The sequence below is a fragment of the Bos taurus genome, chromosome 1 (genome assembly GCF_002263795.3).
Source record: "Bos taurus isolate L1 Dominette 01449 registration number 42190680 breed Hereford chromosome 1, ARS-UCD2.0, whole genome shotgun sequence".
Taxonomy (NCBI): Eukaryota; Metazoa; Chordata; class Mammalia; order Artiodactyla; family Bovidae; genus Bos; species Bos taurus.
In genome coordinates, this window is record NC_037328.1 from 97,441,943 (window position 1) to 97,466,123 (window position 24,181).

General features: G+C 40.2%; 1 protein-coding gene across 1 annotated transcript; it reads right to left on the reverse strand.

Moving 5' to 3' along the window:
* Nucleotides 1–1,644: 1,644 nt before the first annotated feature.
* SAMD7 (sterile alpha motif domain containing 7) lies at nucleotides 1,645–16,285 on the reverse strand. The gene is made up of 7 exons (XM_024993240.2): nucleotides 16,140–16,285; nucleotides 14,761–14,885; nucleotides 11,218–11,296; nucleotides 9,333–9,961; nucleotides 8,231–8,352; nucleotides 5,560–5,670; nucleotides 1,645–1,821 (listed from the first exon to the last, which is right to left on the reverse strand). Exons 1-7 carry the CDS (start codon nucleotides 16,238–16,240, stop codon nucleotides 1,645–1,647), a joined length of 1,344 nt encoding a protein of 447 aa, XP_024849008.2. The 5' UTR covers nucleotides 16,241–16,285.
* Nucleotides 16,286–24,181: the final 7,896 nt, after the last annotated feature.

The window sequence follows — 24,181 nt, forward strand, 5'->3', positions numbered from 1 at the left end:
TTCTCACAGACCTTCTGTTAAATGTGAAGTTGAAAGAGGGGGGCTCCATGGGTATGTACAGAAGCTGCTGTCATCGCCTCCCCTCCATCTTGCCAATTCAGTCCTGCTTTGCGGAGATAACTCTCCCCCACCTCCTGGGTGCAATGTGAGGTGGTTACGATGCCTTTTCCTCTCCCTATTAGATAATAAGCAGTCCTCCAGATATTTTTAGTCATAACATGGTTTCGTATCAGAAGGAAATGTTGAACAGCAGTTGAACTGACTGAACTTTAAAGTTAAAGCTTCTGCCCTGTCCTCTCTCTGGCCTCCTTCAGGCTGGATGCCTGCAGTGAGGAAAGGTGGGAGTCTGTAGAGGTGTAAGTACCTCTACACCTGCTCTTCTGGCTTCTTCTGGCTCCATTGGGTTGCCTTTGTCTCTCTCTGGGTTAGGGGATGGGAAACCAGTAAAGGAGCTCTTTTTTTTTTTTTTTTTCAGAGTCAGTTCTTCTGGCTGTTGCACAGATTTCCTCCTGGAAACACTCAACTGTAGCTTTCTTGATGTTTCTAAAGTCTCTCCTTCGTTTTGAAAGCAGCCTCCTGTCAGGGAGTCTCACTGGAGAGTGTTGCTGCAGAACATGTTAACTATCCAGCAGAATGTTTACACGTGTCTAGATTCTGATGCTTGCTATGAGGTAACTTGATAGATTTTAGTATTTCCTTTAATTTTTAAATTTTGGTTGTTAAATTTTGTTGATTGAACACAAAGATGATGACCAGAAGCTTCGCTCTAAATAATAGGACTGAATTGTTGACTAATAGCTGGTAATTGAGTAGTGCTTTAGAGTTTGAGCACTTTTATATCTACGTTTCTGTCTTCTTTGTTCTTTGCCACACATTTTTTAGTGGGTTAAATCTCAGCTGGAAAACTCCGACTTGTACGTCAAGTACAGTTGTACGTCAAGTACAAGCCTCTCTTCCATAGTTTTGGTGGTCACCAAAAACGATTTCATCATAGTCAGGCTTCCTTCGTAGCTCAGATGGTAAAGAATCTGCCTGCAGTGCAGGAGACCTGGGTTCAATCCCTGGGTTGGGAAGATCCCCTGGAGAAGGAAATGGCAACCCACTCCAGTATCCCTGCTTGGAAAATCCCGTGGACAGAGGAGCTTGGTGGGCTGTAGTCCATGGGGTTGCAAAGAGTCAGGCATGACTGAGCGACTAACACACACCAGCTACTTTGTGCTGAGGGCTTCCCAGGTGGGTGGTGCTAGTGGTAAAGAACCCACCTGCCAATGCAAGAGACCTGAGATGGGGGTTCGATCATTGGGTCAGGAAGATTCCCTGGAGGAGGGCATGGCAACTCACTCCAGTATTCCTGCCTGGAGAATCCCCATGGACCAAGGAGCATGGTAGACTACAGTCCATAAGGTCACAAAGAGTTGAAAGTGACTTAACATGCACACGTGCACACACTTTGAAGCTGAGGTCACTCCTTGAAGCCTGAGAAAGGACCCCTCTGGGACAGCTCAGGTGGACAGGCTTTCTCTCTCTCTCAGCCTCCATCTGGTCCTGGGAAACTCTTACACACCTTTCAGAATATCCTAGAGATTTTTGAGAAACAATTAAGACTGTTCTTGCTCCAGGAGGGTTTTAATTTCTCATATTATCTCACTCAGTTCCTTTAGGAACGATCATATCCTGGGAACAAGGAATGTCCAATGTATCACTCCAGGAGTTAAAATCCAAAAGAGGGTTTGTATCTGTTGGTTGATTGAATGCTTGTTTTGTGTGGGTAGGAAGTGAAAGACTTTTCTTGTAGAACATACTTTCCACATGTTGAGATACCTTTGAAGACAAAATACAGTAATTAAATCTATGAATCCATTCAATAACTCAGCATATTCTTCAAAGACACAGGTGGCAGGCAGGCTGAGGTAATTTCAGGCATAGGGCATCTACACAATTGTGGAGGACACAATTCTAGGATATGGCGGGCTTTTTCTTCCAGAATTATAGTGTTTGAGATGTAAAACTGGGTATCGAGATGGTAGGAACTTACCAATTCCTGTTCTTGGTCCTGCTGCGGTTCATCAGCACACATGATTATTTCGCCCAGCATTCCCCCAGCTTTCCCTTTTCCAGGGGTTCCACAAGAGTTCCCACAGACACCAGACTCCACCATCACCAGCACCCAGCCCATCCTTCTCTGGCTGGGGCTGAAACTGTTTAGAACCTCAGCACACAGCTGGCCTTCAGTGGGCTTTGTTTTGAGACATTAAATAAGGTGGCTCTGGGACTTAGTACGTGCTCAGTTGCTCAGTTGTGTCTGACTCTTTTGAGACCCCATGGACAGAAGCCAGCCAGACTCTTCTGTCCATGGGATTCTTTAGGCAAGAATATTGGAGTGGGCTGCCATTTCCTTCTCCAGGGGATCTTCCTGACCCAGGGATCAAACCCAAGTCTCCTGCATTTGCAGGCAGATATTTTATCCCTGAGTCACCAGGGAAGCCCTTGGGTCTTGGTGCCTGGTACTAACCAGTGTGCTTGTGCACAAACCTGACCCTGAGGGGGACCCAGGAGATTTCTATATTGTTCACATTGCTGTAACTCAAACACCAAGCTCCCTCCATTTTAATAATATCTGAGTTCTCAAATTCCAGTGTTTTCTTCTCCTACCCCTCTCCTTGTGTGCTCAGTCCAGGTCGATCTCCTAGGTTTCTGTTCTGAAGTGTGGGTTTCCTCCTTCTTAGCAGTTCTTGCTGAAATAGAATTTTGCCCTTGATGCCCATTTTGGAAATTGAGATGCACTCCTGCTTGCTCACCTTCTGGGACTTTCAGATGTTGCTCAGAACCTTTCACTTTTCCTGTTTCAGTTGGACCCTTGGGCAATCCCAATCCCAAGGACTCTGTAACTGCTCTATTTGGTTGAACATCTGGCATCAGTGGGATCTCCCCCCTCCCTTTCCCCTTTCCCCACAGCTTCTGTGGTAGCCCTGCCTTGTTACACTGGGAGATGGAGCCTGGGATGTAACAGCTCAGTTGGCCTGCATGGAGGCATTTACATATATCAGGAGCAGAAGAAATGACTACAGCCTCATGAAAATGATATAGAGGGGTAATGTTAACAGCAAGTGAGGAGAAGATTAAGAATGACTTGGGGTCGGCCACGCTATAAAGACAAAAAACCAAAAAAACACCCCAAAACAAAAACAAAACAAAAACCCAACCAAAGTGATAAATCAAAGCAAAGAAAATCTGATTTGAGGAAAAAGAACTGTCCAATATTTTTGTAAGTATTCCAAGAGATATAGTGTCATCACTAAAGAAAAATTACTTAAAAGTGAATATCATATTGTACCAATGTTAATTTCTTAGCTTTGACAAATGTGCCATGTTATGTAAGATGTTAACACTGGGAAAAACTAGGTGAACTCTCTGCACTCTATTCGCAACTTTTCTGTATCTACAGTTATTCCAGAATAAGAAGTTGAAAAAAACACCACCAATGGAAACCTTAAAGTATTTCCATTAGAAATAAAGAACTTCTTTACCCTAAAAAGTTTAGATAAATAAAAATGGTTTTTGAAGGACATTTTAGAAACTCAGTACCTGGTCTGAATATGTATTGTAAATAGGTAGAGTACCATATAAATTCTGAAACAATTATTTGAGGCTTCTTGGTTTCGATTTTAGGAAACTCGTTCTTTCAACAAATAGTTATTGACCTATTATGGGTTTTGCACATTCTGAGATTATTCAGTCAACAAAACAGATAACGATCTCTGCTCTAATTGAGCTTACATTCTAGTGGGGTCAGAGAGAAAGAAAAAATAAATATAATGGTTATAAATGAGTAAATTATATTGTGTGATTGAAGGTGATAAGTGCTATGGGGGAAAAGAGAAGAGCAGAAAAAGGGATGGCAGGAGGATGTATGGGGCTGGGCTGTGTGCAATTTTAAGTAGCATGAACCACACAAACCTCTTTGAGATGGGAGAGTGGAGCAAAGATGAAGGGAGCAAAGCATGAGGCTGTCTGGGGGGTGGGGGAAGCACCACAGCCAGAGAGAGATGTGCTAAGGTGGAGCCTGCCTAGATGTTCAAATAGCATCCAGAGGTGAATGGCAAAAGCAGTAACTGATGGAGAGAGATGTCAAGATGAGGTCAGGAAGGCAAGGGTGGTGACGGGTGGGGAGGAGTGCAAATAATATATGACTTTGAAAGAGATGGGAAGCTACTGCAGAAGAGTGACATGATCTGTCATGTATTAGAAGAATCATTCTTTACTGTTGTGTGAATAGGCTCTGGGTGGGCAGGGGCAGAACAGGAAGAAGAGTTGGAAGGCTAATGCAGTGATCCAGTGAGAGACAGTGGTGCCTTAGGCCAGAATGAAGCAGTGGAGGCAGTGATGAGAAGGGGTGCTATGGCTTATTTCAGCTCTTGTGACCAACTGTTAAACTTTTAAGAAGTTTGCCAGCTAATTGTTAAAAATACCATTATTACACATTTATTGGCTGTTCTGGGTCTTTGTGGCTGCTCTCTAGGTGCGGTGCACAGGCTTCTCATTGCGATGGTTTATCTTACTGTGGAGCATGGGCTCTAGGCCCACAGGTTCAATAGTTGCAGCATAAGGGTCAGAAGTTGTGGTTCCTGGGCTGCAGACACAAGCTCAATTGTTGTGGCCTAGTTGCTTCAGAGCATGTCGGATCTTCCAGGATCAGGGATTGAACCCATGTCTCCTGCATTGGCAGGTGAATTCTTTACCACTGAGCCACCGGGGAAACCCTAAAAATGCCATTATTAAAAACTAAATTATATAAAGTTACAATTAGATATATTATATAGAAAGCTAAAGTATTAATATTGAATAGGCTTCCCAGGTGGCTCAGTGGTAAAGAATCCGCCTACAGTGCAGGAGATGTGGGTTCTCTAGGTTGGGAAGATTCCCTGGAGAAGGAAATGGCAACCCACTGCAGTAATATTGCTGCGAAATCTCACGGATAGAGGATCCTGGCAGACCACATTATAGTCCATGGGGTCGCACCCAAAGACTCAGACATGATTTAGCAACTAAAGAACAACAAAATATTAAATGCTCCAAACTTATAACTTAATTATTTTGTCTACTTATTTTACTATAATTGTTTATTATCATCACTGCTTTTGAGGTTGTTTACACCTGTGCTATCCACATGGTGAAGGGAGTCTAAAATAGGGTGCTGTTGTGCATCTCTTCCAAATCTTGTATTCAGTTGCATTTGGAGTTTGTCAGTCATGGAGGCAGTATTTTACACTACAGAAATGGACAAACACTGAATCAGGGTTCCTTTTTAAAGAGAGCAGGTCATTAAACACTGCCCAATACACCCTTGCTTGGTGCCGTCCCAACTGAACTTAGGGTTGTGTACAATGCCCCATCCGATGCTTTCAGGTTCCCTTATTCTGTTATGTCCACACCCATAGAGGGCAAAAGTTTAGAAAAGAGGTTAGACAGGTATCGTTAATATTACAACCAAAGAAAGGAACATATTTCTCTTAGGCTTCATAACATGAATGCATGTTTAGTTATGAAAAATCACCATACCTGTGATTGAATCTTCAGTGCTGGTCCCAACTTTAATCCCATAGCACTTCGAAGATGCTCCTCTGTGAGTAATGGCAAAGTTTCTCCATCAATTGCATGATCTTTAAATACCTTATTAAACATAAAAGATGTCAACTTTGAATGTTTTTTTTTTTTAAATCTTGTTTTACATATAGATTTTCAGCTTTGGAGGAAACATTAGAACTGCTTGAGGATGACACAAAAATTGTAACATTTCTTATTTTCAGTTACTCTCTTTTCTGTGCTCCAATGGTGTGTTGTTTGTGTTGTTTAACAACCCTTGGAGTACATTGCAATTCTATGAAAGTGAAAAGTATGAAAGTGTTAGTGACTCAGTTGTGTCTGCCTCTTTGTGACCCCATGGACTGTAGCCCACCAGGCTCCTCTGTCCATGGGATTTCCCAGGCAAGAATATGGGAGTGGGTTGTCATTTCCTTCTCCAGGGGATCTTCCTGACCCAGGGATTGAACCCGGATCTCCTGCATTGCATGCAGATTCTTTACTGTCTAAACCAGCCAATTCTCTCAATATAGAACTCAATTTCAACATGGAATAGTTCTTATTTGAGGGCAGGCCCATGTTTTACTCACTGATGTATCTGTAATGCAGTGCCTGGTACAAAACATGTGCAATTGTCCTTGCTGGACAAATCAGTGAATGAACAAATAGTCTGAGTGAAGGGATATGGGTAAAAACCATTTCAGGCAAATTTCAAACTCTCACATTTACAGACACAGTGCCTCTGTGCCCTGCCTTAGATGAGCAGTGAAGGGAGGAGAGGAAAATGCAAGTGAGAGCTGTTGATAACACCAGCAATTTCTGGGAGGGGAACCAACTTTAGTGAGGAAACAAGAGCAGGACTTGATCCTAAACACATTTGAGAAACACCTAGAAATAATTGTGCCACTCCTAGGGGTGGGGAAGGAAGCACTCACATCCTGTTGGTAAGAGATAATGAGTCAGTAAAGTTTGGGGTCTTCGAGTTTATGTGGCTTCTTGGTACCCACGAGGGAACATTTGGGATTATAAAGTATGAAATGCATGTAATATTATTTATTACAAGAGTGGTTATTATAAACTGCATATGACTGTGAATCACTTACTGATTAAAAATAGCGAGTTCAAACAGATTCAGTCCATCAGAAGTCAGCAATGTAACATTCGTTATACAAGGGATTTCATGTTTCCGGCTATCAGAATTTTGTAACTCCATTGTACCAGTGGTTGATGTGGCACTTGATAAGTGGCACAGATAAATTTAAAAAGTGACTTACCTACAGTTAATGACTAGTAATAAAATAATAAGGTTATACTCCTTGAGTAGGAAAAAATAGAACAAATATTTTTAGCAGGTATGCAAAAGATAAGTGACTTGAAGAATACAACTTGCCTCATAAGTAACTTGAGATTTTGCTTTCTCTAGAAGCCTCAGATATAATGATGAAATTAGAATATATTGAGTACTTAGAAGGTGTCAGGCACTCATTAATACAATAGTACTTTGAGAAAGTATTATACTATTATCCCCATTTACAGATGAAAAAACTGAGACACCAAGGAGAGAGGCAACTTGTCCCAGGTCACGTGTCCAGAGAGTGGAAAAGCTGGGGTTTGAACTTGTACTTTCATAAGCTATACTCTTAACTACTACTCTGTGACTTTTCCATTGGTTCCATGAAAAGAACAAAGGGAGAAAGAAAGAGGAAAGAAAAGAAAAGAAGAATTTAAAAATTAACAGCATTACACTGAAGGAAAATGTCACAAAATAAGATCTGAAAACAATTATCTCTAACATCAATTAATTACAATGTAGTTAAATCATAATGTCCTTTTCTTGCTTTCTTTTCCTTTAATATGTAAACCGAAGATAATGATGTCAGATTTAGTTGGTACATTGTTGCTTGGAATTGTGTTATTAAAATCACTTGAAAAAGTAAATTATATACTTGAAAATGTAACATTGACATAAACCTCAAAAACTTGCCAACCCACCATTTTTATCTCTGATTTTCCCATTTTTATCACTGATAAGTGATACTGGTTTTACTTTCCAACTATCCTAGCAGTTCATTATAATTTAAAAAATAGTATTTATCTATCAGATTGAATTATATGTGTAGGCATTTTAACATATTGCCCTAGCACAAAAATGGAATTTTAAAATAGTTAATTTCCTACTTTTCAAATGTATTTCCTTCTTGTCCTTTTTAGAATAAAGTACATATTTCTATTATTATGACGAGTACCTAAAACTTGTGATACAGAAGTACATGCCTCCAAAATGTTTGCTACATGGATGAATAGGACATATAGTAGATATCTCTCATTCTTCTTGGATGTTTGACCTTTGAACCTCCTAATTTTGGGAGAATCCCCGCATCTCAGGAGTCTTGAGGAGACTGAAACTAAAGCCAGACACTGGCTTTCCCAGCTTTCCCTGAAGCTGGAGTGTGGGCACATGACTCAAGCTCCATCAATCAGAGGCTTCTGTTTCAGGAGAGCCAACGACATAAAAAGGAAGAGATTATTAGGAATGCTCTTTGGGTTCAAAACCAAGTTAGAACTCATTATGAAGGAAGTATATTTCAAAATGTCTTATTTAAAAAAAGAAGTCAATTGACTTTAAAAAAATATTTAAACGTTACGTCACCTGAGCATAGTCTGAACAACCCGGAAGGCCGCTAATGAAGTTGTACACATCGTTCACGGTCCATTTCTGAATGTCTTCATTCAAAGATAGATTTTCCTTGGTTGTAAGCAAGACGTGTGTCCCTTTCAAATGGAAAGGAAATTATTTTGTGGGCAAGGGTGAAGCTAAGAGTACAGTTGTATATATAGTTACATTAATTGCCGCATATTCTATTACCACAGAGCAGCTCCTTGATGTAGATCTATATGTAACCCCCTTAAAAGCTACTGAGTTACTGAGAGATGATTTCTAAAAAAGCTTAGCTGTCTCCTTTCTTTTCTTCCTCTAGAGGATCTTTAATGACTGCCTTATCATAAATAAAAACAAAGTTCCAGCTTCTCTCAGATTTCAATAGAAATACCCTGTAGATTTCATTCTCCAGATTAACACCATGTTCTATGATGTTACATGATTTATGATGCTCTCTAAGCCATACAAGAATTAGCTCTATCTTCATCAAAATGGCAAATTAATACTTTGTCAGGGAAACAAGCTGGTGTGGTGGCTAGATTACACATACCCCAATCCCTGTGTTTTAAAATATTTTTATCTAAAGAAATTCTGGTTTTATATTTTTTTAATCTAAAAAATTTCTAGAAAACTATTCAGTGTGTTTGGCAGGGGATAGTGTGTTAATACTTATAGGTTAAACTGTATCATAACAATAATGAACATTGAAAGAGATTCTGTTTGTCTGTTTTTTCTATTACTACACTTAAATACAGGGGAGATTGAATCATACTTCTAAGAAAGAAGCCCCTCTATTTTGTGCTGAAGAGACTAAATCAGATTAAAATTTTAATTAAACATTCTGGTAGGTTTTCCCATCCTTCCCCATATTTATACCTTTCTAGACTTCACTGAAAATTCTCTATATAATAATATATAAAAAGAGGTACATTTCACTGTTATGGCTGATTGGAACTAATGTAATAAGTTTTTCAAGAGGGGGTAATTCTAAGTAGGATGGATAAAAAGAAACACAATGGTCACAGATCACTGTGTAATAATCTCACGGACCTGACAACCTGTGGTTCCTGAGGATTGGCCTCTGGACACCTACCTGGCTGAGATGATCGTCGAGCTGGGGGGTACACCCCATTCTTTTCTCCACAGGCTGCCAAACCATGCTCGGAGGGCTTCTCCTTCCCCTCGTCCCAAGCCTTTTCTTCCAGGGGAGTTCCCTGAGCTCCCCAGGGCTTTCTGTGGCTGGGCTCCAGCTCTCCACAGGTGTCAGCAAGAGCTGTAGTTGGCTTTCCACTGGTTTCACCCAACGTGTGATTGTCCAGAGCCTCCATTTCTGGGTCTTTTGTATACTCGTTCTCTTCATAGAGAACTGCATGGGCTTGGCCTAGGGGCTTCTCTTCTACTTGACTTTTAGAACTCTCAGTGTCACTGTCTAGAACTTTCTGACTCCCGGTACCTCTCCTGAGACGACGACATTTTTGCCCCCAGTTGTCTGTAAAGCGTGGACCAGTTGCCACTATCATGGGGTTTCCCTGAAGGTTTCTCAGGGTGCTTCTGTGAAGGTGCAGGTCACTGGCTGGGAGCATGCCCCTGCCATGGTAGGTGGCTGGGCCCACAGGGATACTGGAGCCATAAATGAATGGGATCCCTAGGCCTGCTAGTCCTTTAGAATTAACTTTTTCTATTCTCCTTTGCTGGTAAATGGCATGCATTTCCATTTCCATCCTAAAAACAAAACAAAATATTGTATAAACCCAAGAAAACCATTAGAAAAATACTTTTAATGGCCCTCTGCCTTCCCTAATGTAGTACCTCTGGTTTTCCTGTAAGTCTTTAGGCCATTTTTCTGAAGTTTGTTGGGCATAAACACAAATCTCCCTGAAAGCCATTGGAGGGAGAGTTTAGAGTAAGATCAGAGGATGAAAGGTTTGGCTAAGTCTCACAGTGGAAGTCCAAGGCCGGTCTTTAGAACATTATCTCTACTGGATAAGGCAGTGTTAGCAGGGATGGGGAGAACACAACACAGAGTAGTTTCTTGCCAGAGATTAATCCTCAAAGAAACTAAAGTCCTGGGAAGAAGGTTTTAAATGTTGCAGTACAATTTTAGTGAGACTCAAGAAATGCAGTGGGTCTCAACTGCTAAAATTAATGACATGGTAAGGATACGGGAAAGGAGGAGGAGTGGAAGGTTTGTTGGCAATTTTGCTTACTTTACTTTGCTTATTGGTCATCACCTGAACCCCTTAGTGCCCACTGATGAGAAAGTTGACTCTGATGTCTTTTCTCACCCACAGCCAAACGCTGGTCATTATTACTGTCTTCTCCTGATTGCTGAAGGCTGCTTTTAGGCTAATGAGGGGCTGTCTGGGCTCTGATGGCATAGTTTGAAGTGGGATTGGCAAGCTTGACTCCTATCTTCAGGCAGAATTGAAGTAATTTAAGACAGCATTGCCAATATGAATTTCAAAAGAATCATAGGTAGGCATTTAATTATGAGACATCGACTGATTATTATGATCTATAAAGTTAGCTTCACTGTGTAATCTCTAATCTTGCTTTTATCTTTAACCAACCCGTGTACATGTTTGTATATGTCTCTTTTTGTAGTATTCCTGAAATACTTTTTGAAAGTAATCAGAATGTGTGTGTATATGTATATAATCAGTGAATATACATACACAAACCCCCGGAGAAGGAAATGGCAACCCACACTGGTATTCTTGCCTAGAAAATCCCACGGACAGAGGAGCTTGGCAGGCTGTAGCCCATGGGGTCACAAAGAGTCAGACACAACTGAGCGACTAAACAACAATGACATATACACAAATGTAACAACATATACAAAAACAACAGTATACAAATATAATAAATGAATGAATATATATAAAAGTATATAAATAACATATATATGTATTTATATTAAATGAATACACAGACAAGTGAGTGAATAGAAAATAATTAAAACAAGATTGTTACATTACCTGGCAGTATGCTGCCTTTGAATCATTTCATTTCTTCTAGCCATTGCCTTTACGGATTCAGGTGGCAAAATGCCCCAACCTTAAACAAGAAAACCACCATCCCACCCCATGAACAAATTAAAAATATCCACTTGAAGATAATAAAAAGAAAATATAATGATTTAAAACAGTATCTGCAAAAAACTACCAACTGAGCACAATGTTGGAAATGATGTCAATTCATGACTGTCAGCATCTTAGAGTCACTTTGGTGATGGCATGATAACACTAAATAATTTTGGGGGGAGCGGCTGTACTGTATGGCTTGCAGGATCTTATTTCCCTGATACTGAACCAGGGGTCCTGCAATGAAAGCACCGTGTCCTAACCACTGGACTGCCAGGAAATCCCCCAGATAATTTTTTTCTTTAAGTATGGGTCTCATAACTGGCAATGTTTTCCAACCATACTTCAAAAGGAAAAAGATGAAATTAACTATGGATCTCTTGACTACTTGCTTTCGAAGTAAAAATTGATGACTGTTTTGTGGTTTTTTTGGGGGGTGCAAGAAGAATTAGTTGACTTAAAAAAAAAAAGTAACTAAATGCTTCCTGATGTACTGAAATCCCTGGAAATAAATACAGTGATTTAAGGGGATAAAATACGAAGTTCTCCATGTTGACTTTTTGGTGCAGCTGAGGCAAATACTTTTTACAAAACAATTTCAATGGAGTTGAACAGCAATTACGTTCTTTGTGTCAACCTTTCAAAATGTCTTGAAATAATGACAGCGTCATCAGAATTCAAGGCTCTATTCTTGCCTGGTAACTTCATGCTTACACTGATTTTTTCTTTTTTCTTTCTCTGGATTCCTAACACATTTAGAGTCTACGCTGGTGCTTCTCAAATAATCCATGGTGAAGGATTATTTTTTTCTTTTAAAATTTCCAACCCATCATGGACTCTTTAAAAATACATATATGATGTTTTAGAAAATTGAAATGAAAACAAGAATGAACACAAGCACAATTTGAAACGATCAGATTAATAGACATAAAATTACCCTGTCAAATGGCTGTAAAAGTTTCTAAACCTTTCTGTCTATGCATTTATTGTTCAAACACTTCTCAGACCAGCATAGGTCTACAGACCACACTCTAACAATAACAGACACACAAATGACACTGATATACATAGTTTTGTTCAATGATAGTTTTTCATGTATAAATCTGTTCTTCCCAACAAGAGGGCTAGTATCATGAAGGCTAGAACAGATTTTATATTTGCCTTGCACCAAGCTAGCAGAGCTCTTTAAACTCCTGTTAATAAGAACCTATCTTGAAGTACACCATACTGTATCTATTTTTATGAGATTCTTTCTCAGTTGTAAAATTCAGAGGCTAGATGACATAACCTCTAAAACTTCTTCTGACTCTAAAACTCTATGTTTTTGTAGTTCAGTGGTTTCAAGATATGCTCCTTGAGATAGCAGGCAAGCATGAAATTGCCAACCCATGGGCTAATCCCCAAGGATGCAGAGAACGTCATGTAAAAAGACCAGTGCAGAGGGCACAGGTCTCATCACCTAGATCTTAGCATCCTGTAAAATCTGGACTCATCAAATCTATTTCAAGTTTCTTTTTCTTTCTTAAATAGTTGACATCAAATTTAGTGTAGTCCAGTTGTAATAACACACTCTTTACCTAACATCCCAATTTTTGAAATTGATTCCTGTCTCAATTTCTCTTTTGCTAACTTAACTTAGTAGCTCATTTTCTATAGGACTGAGGCCCTACCTTGCTCTTGCTTGTTCTCTTACACATCAGCCTTGGGGTGGGAGACTGACCTCTGTACCTGGGACAGGTTGTCAGCCTGCCTGTTCGTATCCAACTATTAGCAGTTTTTGGAGTTTTAACCACTAAAAAACTCTCTCTGGGTCACCAATGCAACTATTTCACAGGTCTGCTTATCTGTTACCTATAACTTTGGGCTATGTATTCCCTGGGCTTTTGCTGCCAGAGGGGGCTACCATCCAGGTTCAGCTGTTGGGGCTGTCACACCCAGTGAGTGTGTCCAGTTTCAGATCTGACCCTTGCTCAGACTCATCAAAGTGGATCCATGCACTGTGGTATATAATATGCTCAAATCCAGGCAGGCCTGCGTCTTCAATGGCCCTGGCACCAATCATATTTCTTTTTGTCTCGGGCTTTTTACTCACATTACTCCTATCAAGAGTTGTTGGAATTGGAGAACCGGGGCAAACAGAAACTCATTGAATACAGTTTTGAGAAGATAAGATGCATCAGTTTCATCTTCAAACTTGTGAGGAAATTCTCACCTCTTATTCTCTCTGGAGCCCCACATTCATGTTCTTGCTGACACTATGCTGAAATTGCTCCTATTTAGATAATTAATGACCTCCGCAAAGCCACATCTAATCATATATTCTTGGTCCTCGTCTTACTTGATCTCTGAGCTGCATGCTTGACACAATTGCTTACTCTTTCCTTAAAAGCACTTTCTTCCCTTGGCTTCCAGGCCTCTATCCTTCCTGGGTTTTCTCCCACCCCACTGGTTGCTCCTTCTATATCTCTCTTCATCTTCTAGATCCTGTTGGTGTGTCCTAGGGGTCATCCTTTTAACTTCTAACTCATCCTTTTTAACTCACTTTATAAATGATCTCATCGAGTCTCATATATACTGATGATTTCCAAAATTACATTTCCAGGTTATCTCCAGATGTCCTCTCTAGACTGCAGCTGCCTTCTGGACATCTCCTATTGATTGTCAGTCAGGCATTGCAAATGCCTGTGCTATCTCTCCCACCCCAAAACTCTTCCTTTCACAGTCTTCCTCAACTCAGTGAATAGCAACTCCCCCTCTCCCATTTCTCAGCCAAAATTTTTGATGTCTTCCTTAACACTTCTCCTCTTCTCACATCTCATATCTAAACTCTGAGCAAATCCTGTTGTTTCTCCCTCCAAAGTATTTACAGAATCAAACCATTTCTTACTATTCCTACTGTAACCACCCAGGGCCAAGCCATCATCATCTTTTGACTATTCTAATAGCCCATCAACTCCCATCAGTTTAACTCCAGAACTTGAATCCTATCAAGTCTGTCCCTAACACAGCAGCCAGATTGATCCTGGTAAAATGTAAGTCAGACCATGTCATTCCTTTGCTCAGATTCCTCAAGAGCTTTCCCTGTTCTCCCAAGTAGAAAGCAAGTTCTTACTGGCCTATCAGACCAAGTATAAACTGCCCCAGGGCCTTTTACTCTCAGATCTCATCTCCTTATGACTTCATCAGTTCCTTGTAAGGTAAGACAGATATTAATTGCAGATTTTCATGTTATTCATCAGTAAATTGATGGTTTGAGGAGTTAAGCAACTTACACAGTGGTGGAGCCAAGATTTAAACCTAGGTAGTAATTGTAGAAACTACAAGCATTATCACCATATAGTTTCGCCTCCAAAATTTAGCAATAAATTTCATGGCAAGCTTAATGCAGCAATTCAGTTCACAGTGGTTCCAGAGATGAGAGACATCAGTTTCTCATACCTGAATAGACACGATTGGACAGCAAGTTTGGCGTGTTTGCATTTGCTAGAGCTGAAGATCCAAACTGGGAAGGAATACAAAACTGTCTTGGGTCAGCTGGTGCTACAGTAGGAGGCAATAAATCTCTAAGGAAAAAGATACAAAATAGATAAAATGAAAATGGATTTGTACAAAGTTTCCATTGCATAGGCAGTGAGCTTTTTTTTTTAATTGCCATATGGGATTCTATCATTTCTTCCCCAAATGAAGAATGAAAGTCCTGCAATCTCTATTGGTTTAAGAAGAAATATAATAAGAAAAATGGGGAGGCAGGACTCTAGTAGGGAAGGGCTGACTCACCTGACAAAATAACAGAGAAAGCAGGAAAGTTTTAGGGATGTTAGGGAAAAAATGATCGAATCAAATCAATACCAATCTTTGATTTTTCATGACTATATACTGTTCTTGACCATAACAGTCTTTCCTCATTTGATGAACACACTCTGGCTTGAGTTTTGCCATCTGGAATCAGTCACTATCTGGATGGACGATTTACCAAACTTCAGTGGTGTCTAGAAATCCAACTCTATTGTTCATGCTCTGTGAACAAGTATAATAATGAATTTTACTTCCTCCCCAGATTCCAGAATATATATCCAAAAGAAAAGAAGATAGGAAGGTGCCAGAATGTATAACCAAAATACTGATAATTTCACTTTTATTGCAAAGAAAGATTTCTTCCATCACAGGAAACCTAGGATATCACACTGTTAGGGACTGAATTGTGTCCCCTTCCAAAATCCACATGTTAGAAGTCCTAATCACCCCATGTGACTCTGTTTTGGAGATAGGACCTTTAAGGAGGTAATTAGAATTAAATGAAGTCATAAGGGTGGAGCCCTTACCCAGTAGGACTGGTATCCTTATAAGAAAGAGAAGAGACACCAGAAGTGCTTGCCATACAGAAAAAAAGGCATGTGGGAACACAGTGAAAAGGCAGCCTAGTCTGCAAGCTGAGGAGGGAAGCTTTGGGAGAAACCAAACCTGCCGGCACCTTGATCTAGGACTTTTAGCCTCTAGAACTGTGAGACATAAAATTAAGCCACCCAGTCTGTGATATTTTGTTATGGCAGCCCTAGTGCACTACCCATCCACATTTGTACCTATGCAATGCCTTTCACATGGCAGGTGCTCATTAGCTATTTACTGAGAGATGGTGTCAAAGAGGCTTCAGAGGGTAAGTGATGGGAACTTTGTTGAAGATGTGGCCCCCAGACTTTCTACACCACCGTTCCTTGAGATAACATTAGACTATAAGACAACACTGAGGTTAAAGCGTTTAAAAACTTAGTAACGTCCATTTTCTCCTTAGACCAGAATATCACACTGGAGAGGAATACCTATCCACACTTGGAGGTTCAAATGGTGAGGGAATCACTGGAATTCTCTGCTGCCCTGATGCTGGCAGTAAAGGGTTCATGGCCATCATTGGATTTATCATCAATATCTCTCGCCACTGATGGAGTTCTAAAAAAAATAAATAAAAGATAGATATGTTCACATAGACCTCCATTTTTTGGCAGACTGAATTCTTCTTGAAATGATGAACACCTTTTGTATTTTCCCAATACTTGGGAAGACTAGCTACACCGAGCTTTCAGTTACACAAAAACCCCTCGATTGTAAGCACCCAGATACAATTGTTGAACTCTGTGTGGCCTTGGAATTTGTTGGAGAGTCCACAAATACCATACTATACGACGACCAGTAATAAAATTAAACCAGTTTTGCAAGATTCCAGAAATACCATTTTCTTTTATTACAACTCATTTTGATTTCTATACTTCTTGAGGCACAAATGTATGCTCCCATATGTTAAATTTGAAAAGATTAAAACAGAAGAGAGGAGGAAAATCTTCCTAAAGGCCCCAAAATACATCTAATTAAAGTGAATAGAGGCTGATTTCATGAGACTGTGTCTAACTAAAACAAGTTATATCCAAACATATAATATATAAACACAAGCTTTCATAACTTTATCTACAACCTAGTGATCAGAAAATGTGACCGTTGTAAAAGAGATAAAATTTTGTCTTATATTTTCTTAATTATTAACATTCTTTGAATAATTTAAAATATTAAAAGAGTGCTAGTCAAACAAGTCACTTTAGCTTCTTCATCCTCAATTGTTACTTTTTAAAATATTGAGATAGACAACTGTTTTTGAAAAAAAAAAAAGGAAATTAGGAAGAAAATGTTTTAACTTTTCAAAGTAGTGATGTTTCTTTTTCTCTTTCTCGTGCATATATTTAATTTTTAAAATAGTTAATACATTCACATGATTCCAAAACTAAAAATAACATGGTATTTAAGTAGGCAATTGGGGCTTCCCAGGTCGGGCTAGTGCTAGTGGTAAAGAATCCGCCTGCCAATGCAAGAGACACAAGAGAGGTGTGTTTGATCCCTGGGTTGGGAAGATCCCCTGGAGGAGGGCATGGCAACCCACTCCAGTGTTCTTGCCTGGAGATCCCATGGACAGAGGAGCCTGGCGGGCTACAGTCCATGGGGTTGCAAAGAGTCAAACACGACTGAAGTGACCTAGCACGCTTGCATGCAAGTAAGCAATCACTTCTTCGGCTTCTTTTCTAGATCTAAACCTACTGATCAAATTGGAAATTCAAGTCCATAGGTCACTTAACATTGACTTTCACCATTCATAAATTTTTTCAAAAGTTCTTTATGTGGATTTATTTTCATTGTGTATCTGGGAGGCCAATATAATTTCCTCTCTGACAGTGGCCTCAGGGTAGTGACCAGTCAGACTCAGGATACAAATATCTGCCAGATGCCTGCCAGCCAGGGTGAGATGCTAGGAAAGAACACAGGCCAGATGTATCAGCTGTGGGCTTGCATCTTTGGTGAGGACGCTGTTCCATGGCTTGGATCCTCCATATCTGAGGTTTGGTGCACAGCCATCGTTTTCCCCATAGTTCATTATACAAAAGAACAATGGCCTAAGCCAGGCTGCTCAGTTGGTACTAAGTGGCCGGGGTGTAGTGGGCTCTTCCAGTTTTTGGAAAAGTAATTTTAATAAAGGCTTGAGAACTCTGTTCTTTCACTGTGGGAAAAAACAACAACAACAACGCAGGACACAACTTGATGTTTCCTTTTGAAACATTACTGAACATTGATTTGTGTCATGAATTGACAGATTCTGGTAGAAGTTTGAACTTACCTACGAGTGAGACAGAATCTTTGAAGCTACAACATACCATGATCGTCTTGCATGTTATGAGATGCCTGAGACAAATTTGGAAGGAGAACGAAGAAAGGGAGCAGTACAAAATCCCTCCAGAGCAAGCATTGCCTAGAGGCTGACCACCCTGCTACCTTACACATGTTACCACAGGGAAGTGCCATGGAGATTAGTTAACCAAAAATTGGTGAGATCATCTCACTTTGGCATTCCTCCAAAGCAGGCTGGGCCAAGGACTTGAATGCAGGTAAGGTGTGCAGTGGTAAAGAATCTGCCTGCCAATACAGGAGACGCAAGAGGGTTTGATTCCTCTGTCAAGAAGATCCCTGGAGGAGGGCATGGCAACCCACTCCAGTATTCTTGCCTGAATTATCCCATGGACAGAGGAACCTGGAGGGCTACAGTCCGTGGGGTCGCAAAGAGTCAGACACGACTGAGCACACACACACACAAATACATAGTCACAATTCATTGGGAGGGGAATCCCAGGAAGCCTATATGAGGGAGTGGGTGAGTGAGACTAGGGAGGGAAGAAAGCCCCCAAGAGGTGAGTTAAAGTGTGAGTTACCACTATGGGCAAACCTGCTGGGAATACTCTAAGGGAAAAAAATTGTGTACACACCTCATAACTGTCCCAGTGAAAGACGTGGAGTTGGCCATTTACCCTTTGATTTCTTTCTTTTTTTTTTTTTTTTACCCTTTGATTTCTGTCAGCCCCTGCTAGAGGGCACAATTCTCCCTTGCACCCAGGGTATGTCTAAGCTAGATCCAACTAGCTCCTACAGTGTGGGTGAAAGCCTTCAGTCTGAAGCAGAGAGAGGCAGGGGCTTGAGATGGGATATGGCCTCTGTGGTTACAGGTGAACTCAGAAATGTTAACGGGGTAAGGCAGCAACGATGCGTGGTTCTGTGAGGCCAGGCAATTACCTTCCAATGTCATTCCACCGGATAATCGACACAAATGCCTTTCTTCTGGACCTCCGGATTCGCCAGGCAGAGGCATATTTCTACAAGGCTCTGTAGGGTCCATGGTCTGCAACCACACAGCATGATTTTTTCAGTTATTCATGTGTTCAGTGAAACAAGTGAGGAACTCACGGGTATCAGGCCCATGGAGCTGAAGAAGTGAGGCATCAGAGACAAGTCTCATCCAAAGCCCTCCTTGGTACCATACCTGTTCTGGATTCCACAAGGCTTGGGTCTGCTTTCTTTCCTTTTGTGCAACACCAAGGGGATTGAATATAATCTATAAAATTTTGTAACCCTTCTGATATGGTAATTTATTATTTTTAATTGGCCTAAAAAATTTTTACTTAAAATGTAAACTATTCCATAGTCGGGGGAAAAGTCTCTATGTCGGGAAAGTCCCTGGGGAGGACAAGGAGTCATTGGCATCTACTACCCCTGAATGCGACAGTCTGGCTCTACTTGGCTTCCCTACTTTCTGTTCATCTTTACACTTGTCAGCAAGTGCTTATTTACATGTAGCTATAACAACTCTTGATGCCCTAATTTTTATTTTAAAACCATTGCCCAGTGCTATAGACCTCATGTCTCCCCTCAAAATTCATAGATTGAAACCTAACCCCCCAAAACAATGGTATTTGGAGGTGAGGTCTTTGGGAGGTGATTTTGGTCATGAGAGTGAAGCCCTCATGTATGGAATTAGTACCCTTAGAAAAGAGACTTCAGAGAGTTCCCTCAACCTTTCCTCCACATGGTACACAGTGAGAAGACCATCTTTGAACCAGGAAGCAGGCCCGCACCAGACACTGAATCTGTTAGTGCCTTGATCTTGGACTTCCTGGCCTCCAGAAGTGAGAAAAAGTAATTTCTGGGTTTATAAGCCACCCCGACTATACTATTCTGTTATAGCAGCCTGAATGGATGAAGGGACCTTTAAATGTTGTACCTGTTATCTTTTGAATGTTCCAAATTTCATATATGTATATATTTATAATTATATCTCTATTTATTTTTACATAGACATTATTTTTTAGAGCAGTTTTGGGTTCACAGCAAAACTGAGTAGACAGTAGAAAGAATTCACATGTACCTCTCCCCTGCACATGCATAGCATCCCAACTATCAATAGCCTGCACCAGAGTCTTACATTCTTTACAGTGATGAACCTACATTGACACATCGTTATTACCAAAAGTCCATAGGTTAGCTTAGGGTTGGCTCACTCTTTGGGTTGTACATTCTTTGGGTTTTGACAAATGTATAACGACATGCTTCCCTGGTGGCTCAGTGGTAAAGAATCCACCTGCCAAGCAGGAGAGGCAAGTTCGATCCCTGGGTTGAGAAGACCTCCTGGAGAAGGAAATAGCAACCCATTCCAGTATTCTTGCCTGGGAAATCCCATGGATAGAGGGGCCTGGCAAGCTACAGTCCATGGGGTCACAAAGAGTCAAACACGACTGACTGACTACATAACAACAACAAGAAGAACCCACCATTATAGTTTCATATAGAACAGCTTCACTACTCTAAACCAAATTATATTTTAAAGCAAATGGAGTTGGACACTTCTAAGGAAATATTCTGGGGTTGACTGTATCTTTCACTGTACCAGCCAGGTAGATAAATATTTGATACTCCAAATGTGTGTTTCTACAAACTCACCATTTTGGACTTCCTCAGTCATGGATCTACCCCTAAGTCTTTAAACATTAACTTTCACATTTTCAGGGTACCATCTTCTACATGTAGACAGTTTATGAACCAAGGTCACTTTGCTGTGGCAGATGAAATGCTCTTGAGTCAAAGTATAGACTGGGATATCTGTTCTGAATGCAGAGCGTGTCTGGTAATCCCCAATGTGAGAACGCACCGATGCTTAGGTTTGCATTCGGGCTGGATTTCTTTGACCTAGAGCTCTAATCCTGGATGTCCAGCACTTTAGGAGGATGAAGACTCCTTAATCCCTGTCTTCAGACTCTTACCCTCAACAAACCCCTCCAGGCAGCACACAGACGATTTAGCCAGTGCTAATTCTGTCTCAACTGATTAGGGCAATAGTAGTAAGACATGAACTCCGTGAACTAAAGCCCTTGCCGAATCAGCAGATATTGACTTGAGCACTCCTACCATCGACAATGCTTGCCTGTGCACAGCAACCAGGTGCCAATTTCATTACATTTCTTTACATGGCTTTACTCTGACCATTTGTTACAGTCAGTACAATTTAAGTTTGGCCAACCCTAAATTTGAACAAGCAAGGAGATCCAACCAGTCCATCCTAAAGGAAATCAGTACTGAATAATCATTGGAAGGACTGATGCTGAAGCTGAAACTCCAATATTTTGGTCACCTGATGCAAAGAGCTGACTCATTTGAAAAAAACTCTGATGCTGGGAATGATTGAAGGTGGGAGGAGAAGGGGATGGCAGAGGGTGAGATGGTTGGATGGCATCACCAACTCAATGGACAAGAGTTTGAGTAAACTCTGGGAGTTGGTGATGGACATGGAGGCCTGGCATGCTGCCGTCCATGGTGTTGCAAAGAGTCAGACACGAATGAGTGACTGAACTGAAACTGAAAATTTGAACAATTATATATAGAATACTTGTTGCATGTATGATGCATGAATCCTGGAATTATACTCATTAAGATAAATTAAATTTTAAATAAATGCTATAGTAGGTAAGTTTTTACATTTGAAAGGTGATCAGTAGAATTAAATATTTCTACAATTCTGAGAAAAATAAATACAAACTAAAACTAGAGGGAGATACTCTTAGAGGTCTTTTGTTCAAGTTAACAAACAATCCTTGGTAGCTTCATAAATTTACTATTCTAGGTGTCCTATATTAATGTGAGTTCTAAAAAGCATGTTAAGGTTAAAGTGTAATTCACATGCCCTTAAATATATTTTCAGTATTTTAAAGTAATAAACGGGAGATCTTTTTTTTTTAATTAAGAAGGCCAAGAGAGCTGCCCCAAAGCACTTCATGATCAAATACTTTTAGCAGAAAACCTAGCTGTGAGAAGAGAGATCATAGCAACTTTTCATTGATATAGTTAGAAGTGTAACTGTATTCATTGATATAGTTAGAAGTATAGTTAGAAATAGAAATGAAGAGTCTGTTTTTATAACCAATAGGAAAAATTTTTCAAGTAATTATTTAATTCTTGTTTAATTGTATAAAATAAAAATAATTGTATTGATATTCAAAATATATTTGTTAATTGAAATAAAGTTTAAGCTAAAACTAGATGGATAATTGGCATAAAATATTTGACTGTTTCTATAGATGTATAGAACAATCTTTTGGACTCTGTGGGAGAGGGAGGGGGGGTATGATTTGGGAGAATGGCATTGAAACATGTATAATATCATATAAGAAACGAATCACCAGTCCAGGTTTGATGCAGGATACAGGATGCTTGGGGCTGGTGCACTGGGATGACCTAGAGGGATGGTATGGGGAGGGAGGTGGGAGGGGGGTTCAGAATTGGGAACATGTGTACACCCGTGGCGGATTCATGTTGTAAAGTAATTAGCCTCCAATTAAAATAAATAAAAATTTTAAAAAAGAACAAAAATAAAATAAATAAATTTAAAAAATTTGACTGTTTCTAAATGTAGATACATATATTTCCTGAGAAGATTACATGGGAATTCTGAAATTATCCAAGCAGTTATCTGAAGTAGAAGAAATACATTTAAAATATCTTCAACACAAGCATGCAGCATGCTCATTGATAACAGGATGAATGACATTGCTCCATAAAACCTGAGCAGCTGATGATGTTGCCTTCAGCCCCCACCCTACATCTTCCCCAAAGCTCTGCCCAGTCCTGGAGATTTCATCTTGGTGGGTGCTCGGATTCTGAGTTTATGCCCCTGTGGGGCTCCCTGTCTATTCCCTTAGCTTTTCTCTCCCATTTGCTCTGCACTGATTCAGAATGCAGTCCACTTCCCTTAGTATCCACACAAAAACACTCGTGCAAGGGAACATGTGTGTGTTGCTGACTTTACCAAGGTCTTGCCCAACTGGGGAGAGGATGTGTCAAAAACAACTTAAAACTGAACATTAGACTTCTCCATTGTGAAACATTCCTTTGGGCAATTTTGACAATGCAAATCTGGCTTCTTGGTCAGCTCTGAGCCTTCTGTCATGAGCTTTTGACTCTGGTCTCTTCATATCTTCCTCCCCGCCTCATCTTTGCTGAGGACAGGGGAGAATTTTAGAGATTTCTCTTCCACTGGTTTGATTTACACTGCTAACATCTTCCTTTAGAAGGCAATAGGCTTAATTTTGGTGTTAAAAAACCATAAGCACTTTCTCTGTTAAGTGAGTTAACGCTAAAGTGGCAAATAGTACCCCCAACAAAACAATTCACACTGAGGCAGCTGGCAGTGGCCCTGAAGGATATTTCACTTTTCCTGAGGGCATAGACTTTAGCACTTTTCTAAATGCATCACATCACAGCACTTCCCTAGAAAGAGTCGTTGAAAGACAGATGGCTTGGGCGTGCTATCCTCACCTTCTATTTCTTTTCTCTGTGGAAGTTCATTGTCATCAGATCCATCCATGGCTTCTTGAATGGAAATGTTTTAGGGCTATTTTAAGTGTTATAATGAAAAGGGGTAAGTTTTTTTCATCATTAAGCAGGTGTAAATTATGTAATGTCTTTTCTTCTTGAAATCCACATAATTTAAGTGCTACTATAGTTTATATGGGGAAGAGGGATGGTGGCTCAGACGGTAAAGCATCTGTCTGCAATGCAGGAGACCCGGCTTAGATCCCTGGGTTGGGAAGATCCCCTGGAGAAGGAAATGGCAGCCCACTCCAGTATTCTTGCCTGGAAAATCCCATGGGCGGCGGAGCCTGGTAGGCTACCGTCCATGGGGTTGCAAAGAGTCAGACACGACTGAGCGACTTCACTTTCTATAGTTTATATACATCATGTTCGTTTTCTTCAAAAGATTGTGAAGCAAACCCCACTATATGTAAATTTGTACATACAGTGAAATTCTAGCAGTTCTCATATAATTGAACTGAATTTTAGATATTTTAGTTAGATCTTTTAAAAGAGTTAAGAAATATTAACATAAGAGATGTTTTTTAATGATTATCACTGATTGTTCCTCAATTATTTTTTCCCCCAAATTTTCAACTCTGTCATTTCATGGTCCATACATCATGACAGTTTTTTGTATATAGTTATCTGCAGT

What these genes read in the sequence shown, in the direction of transcription:
- SAMD7 (XM_024993240.2), bottom strand. Translation starts at nt 16,240, where the DNA reads ATGATAAATCCAATGATGGCCATGAACCCTTTACTGCCAGCATCAGGG. An exon ending in TCGACGATCATCTCAGCCAG is followed by an intron (nt 8,353 to 9,332) that starts GTAGGTGTCCAG and finishes TCCATTTGAAAG; the next exon opens with GGACACACGTCTTGCTTACA. An exon ending in GTTGTTCAGACTATGCTCAG is followed by an intron (nt 5,671 to 8,230) that starts GTGACGTAACGT and finishes ATGTTTAATAAG; the next exon opens with GTATTTAAAGATCATGCAAT.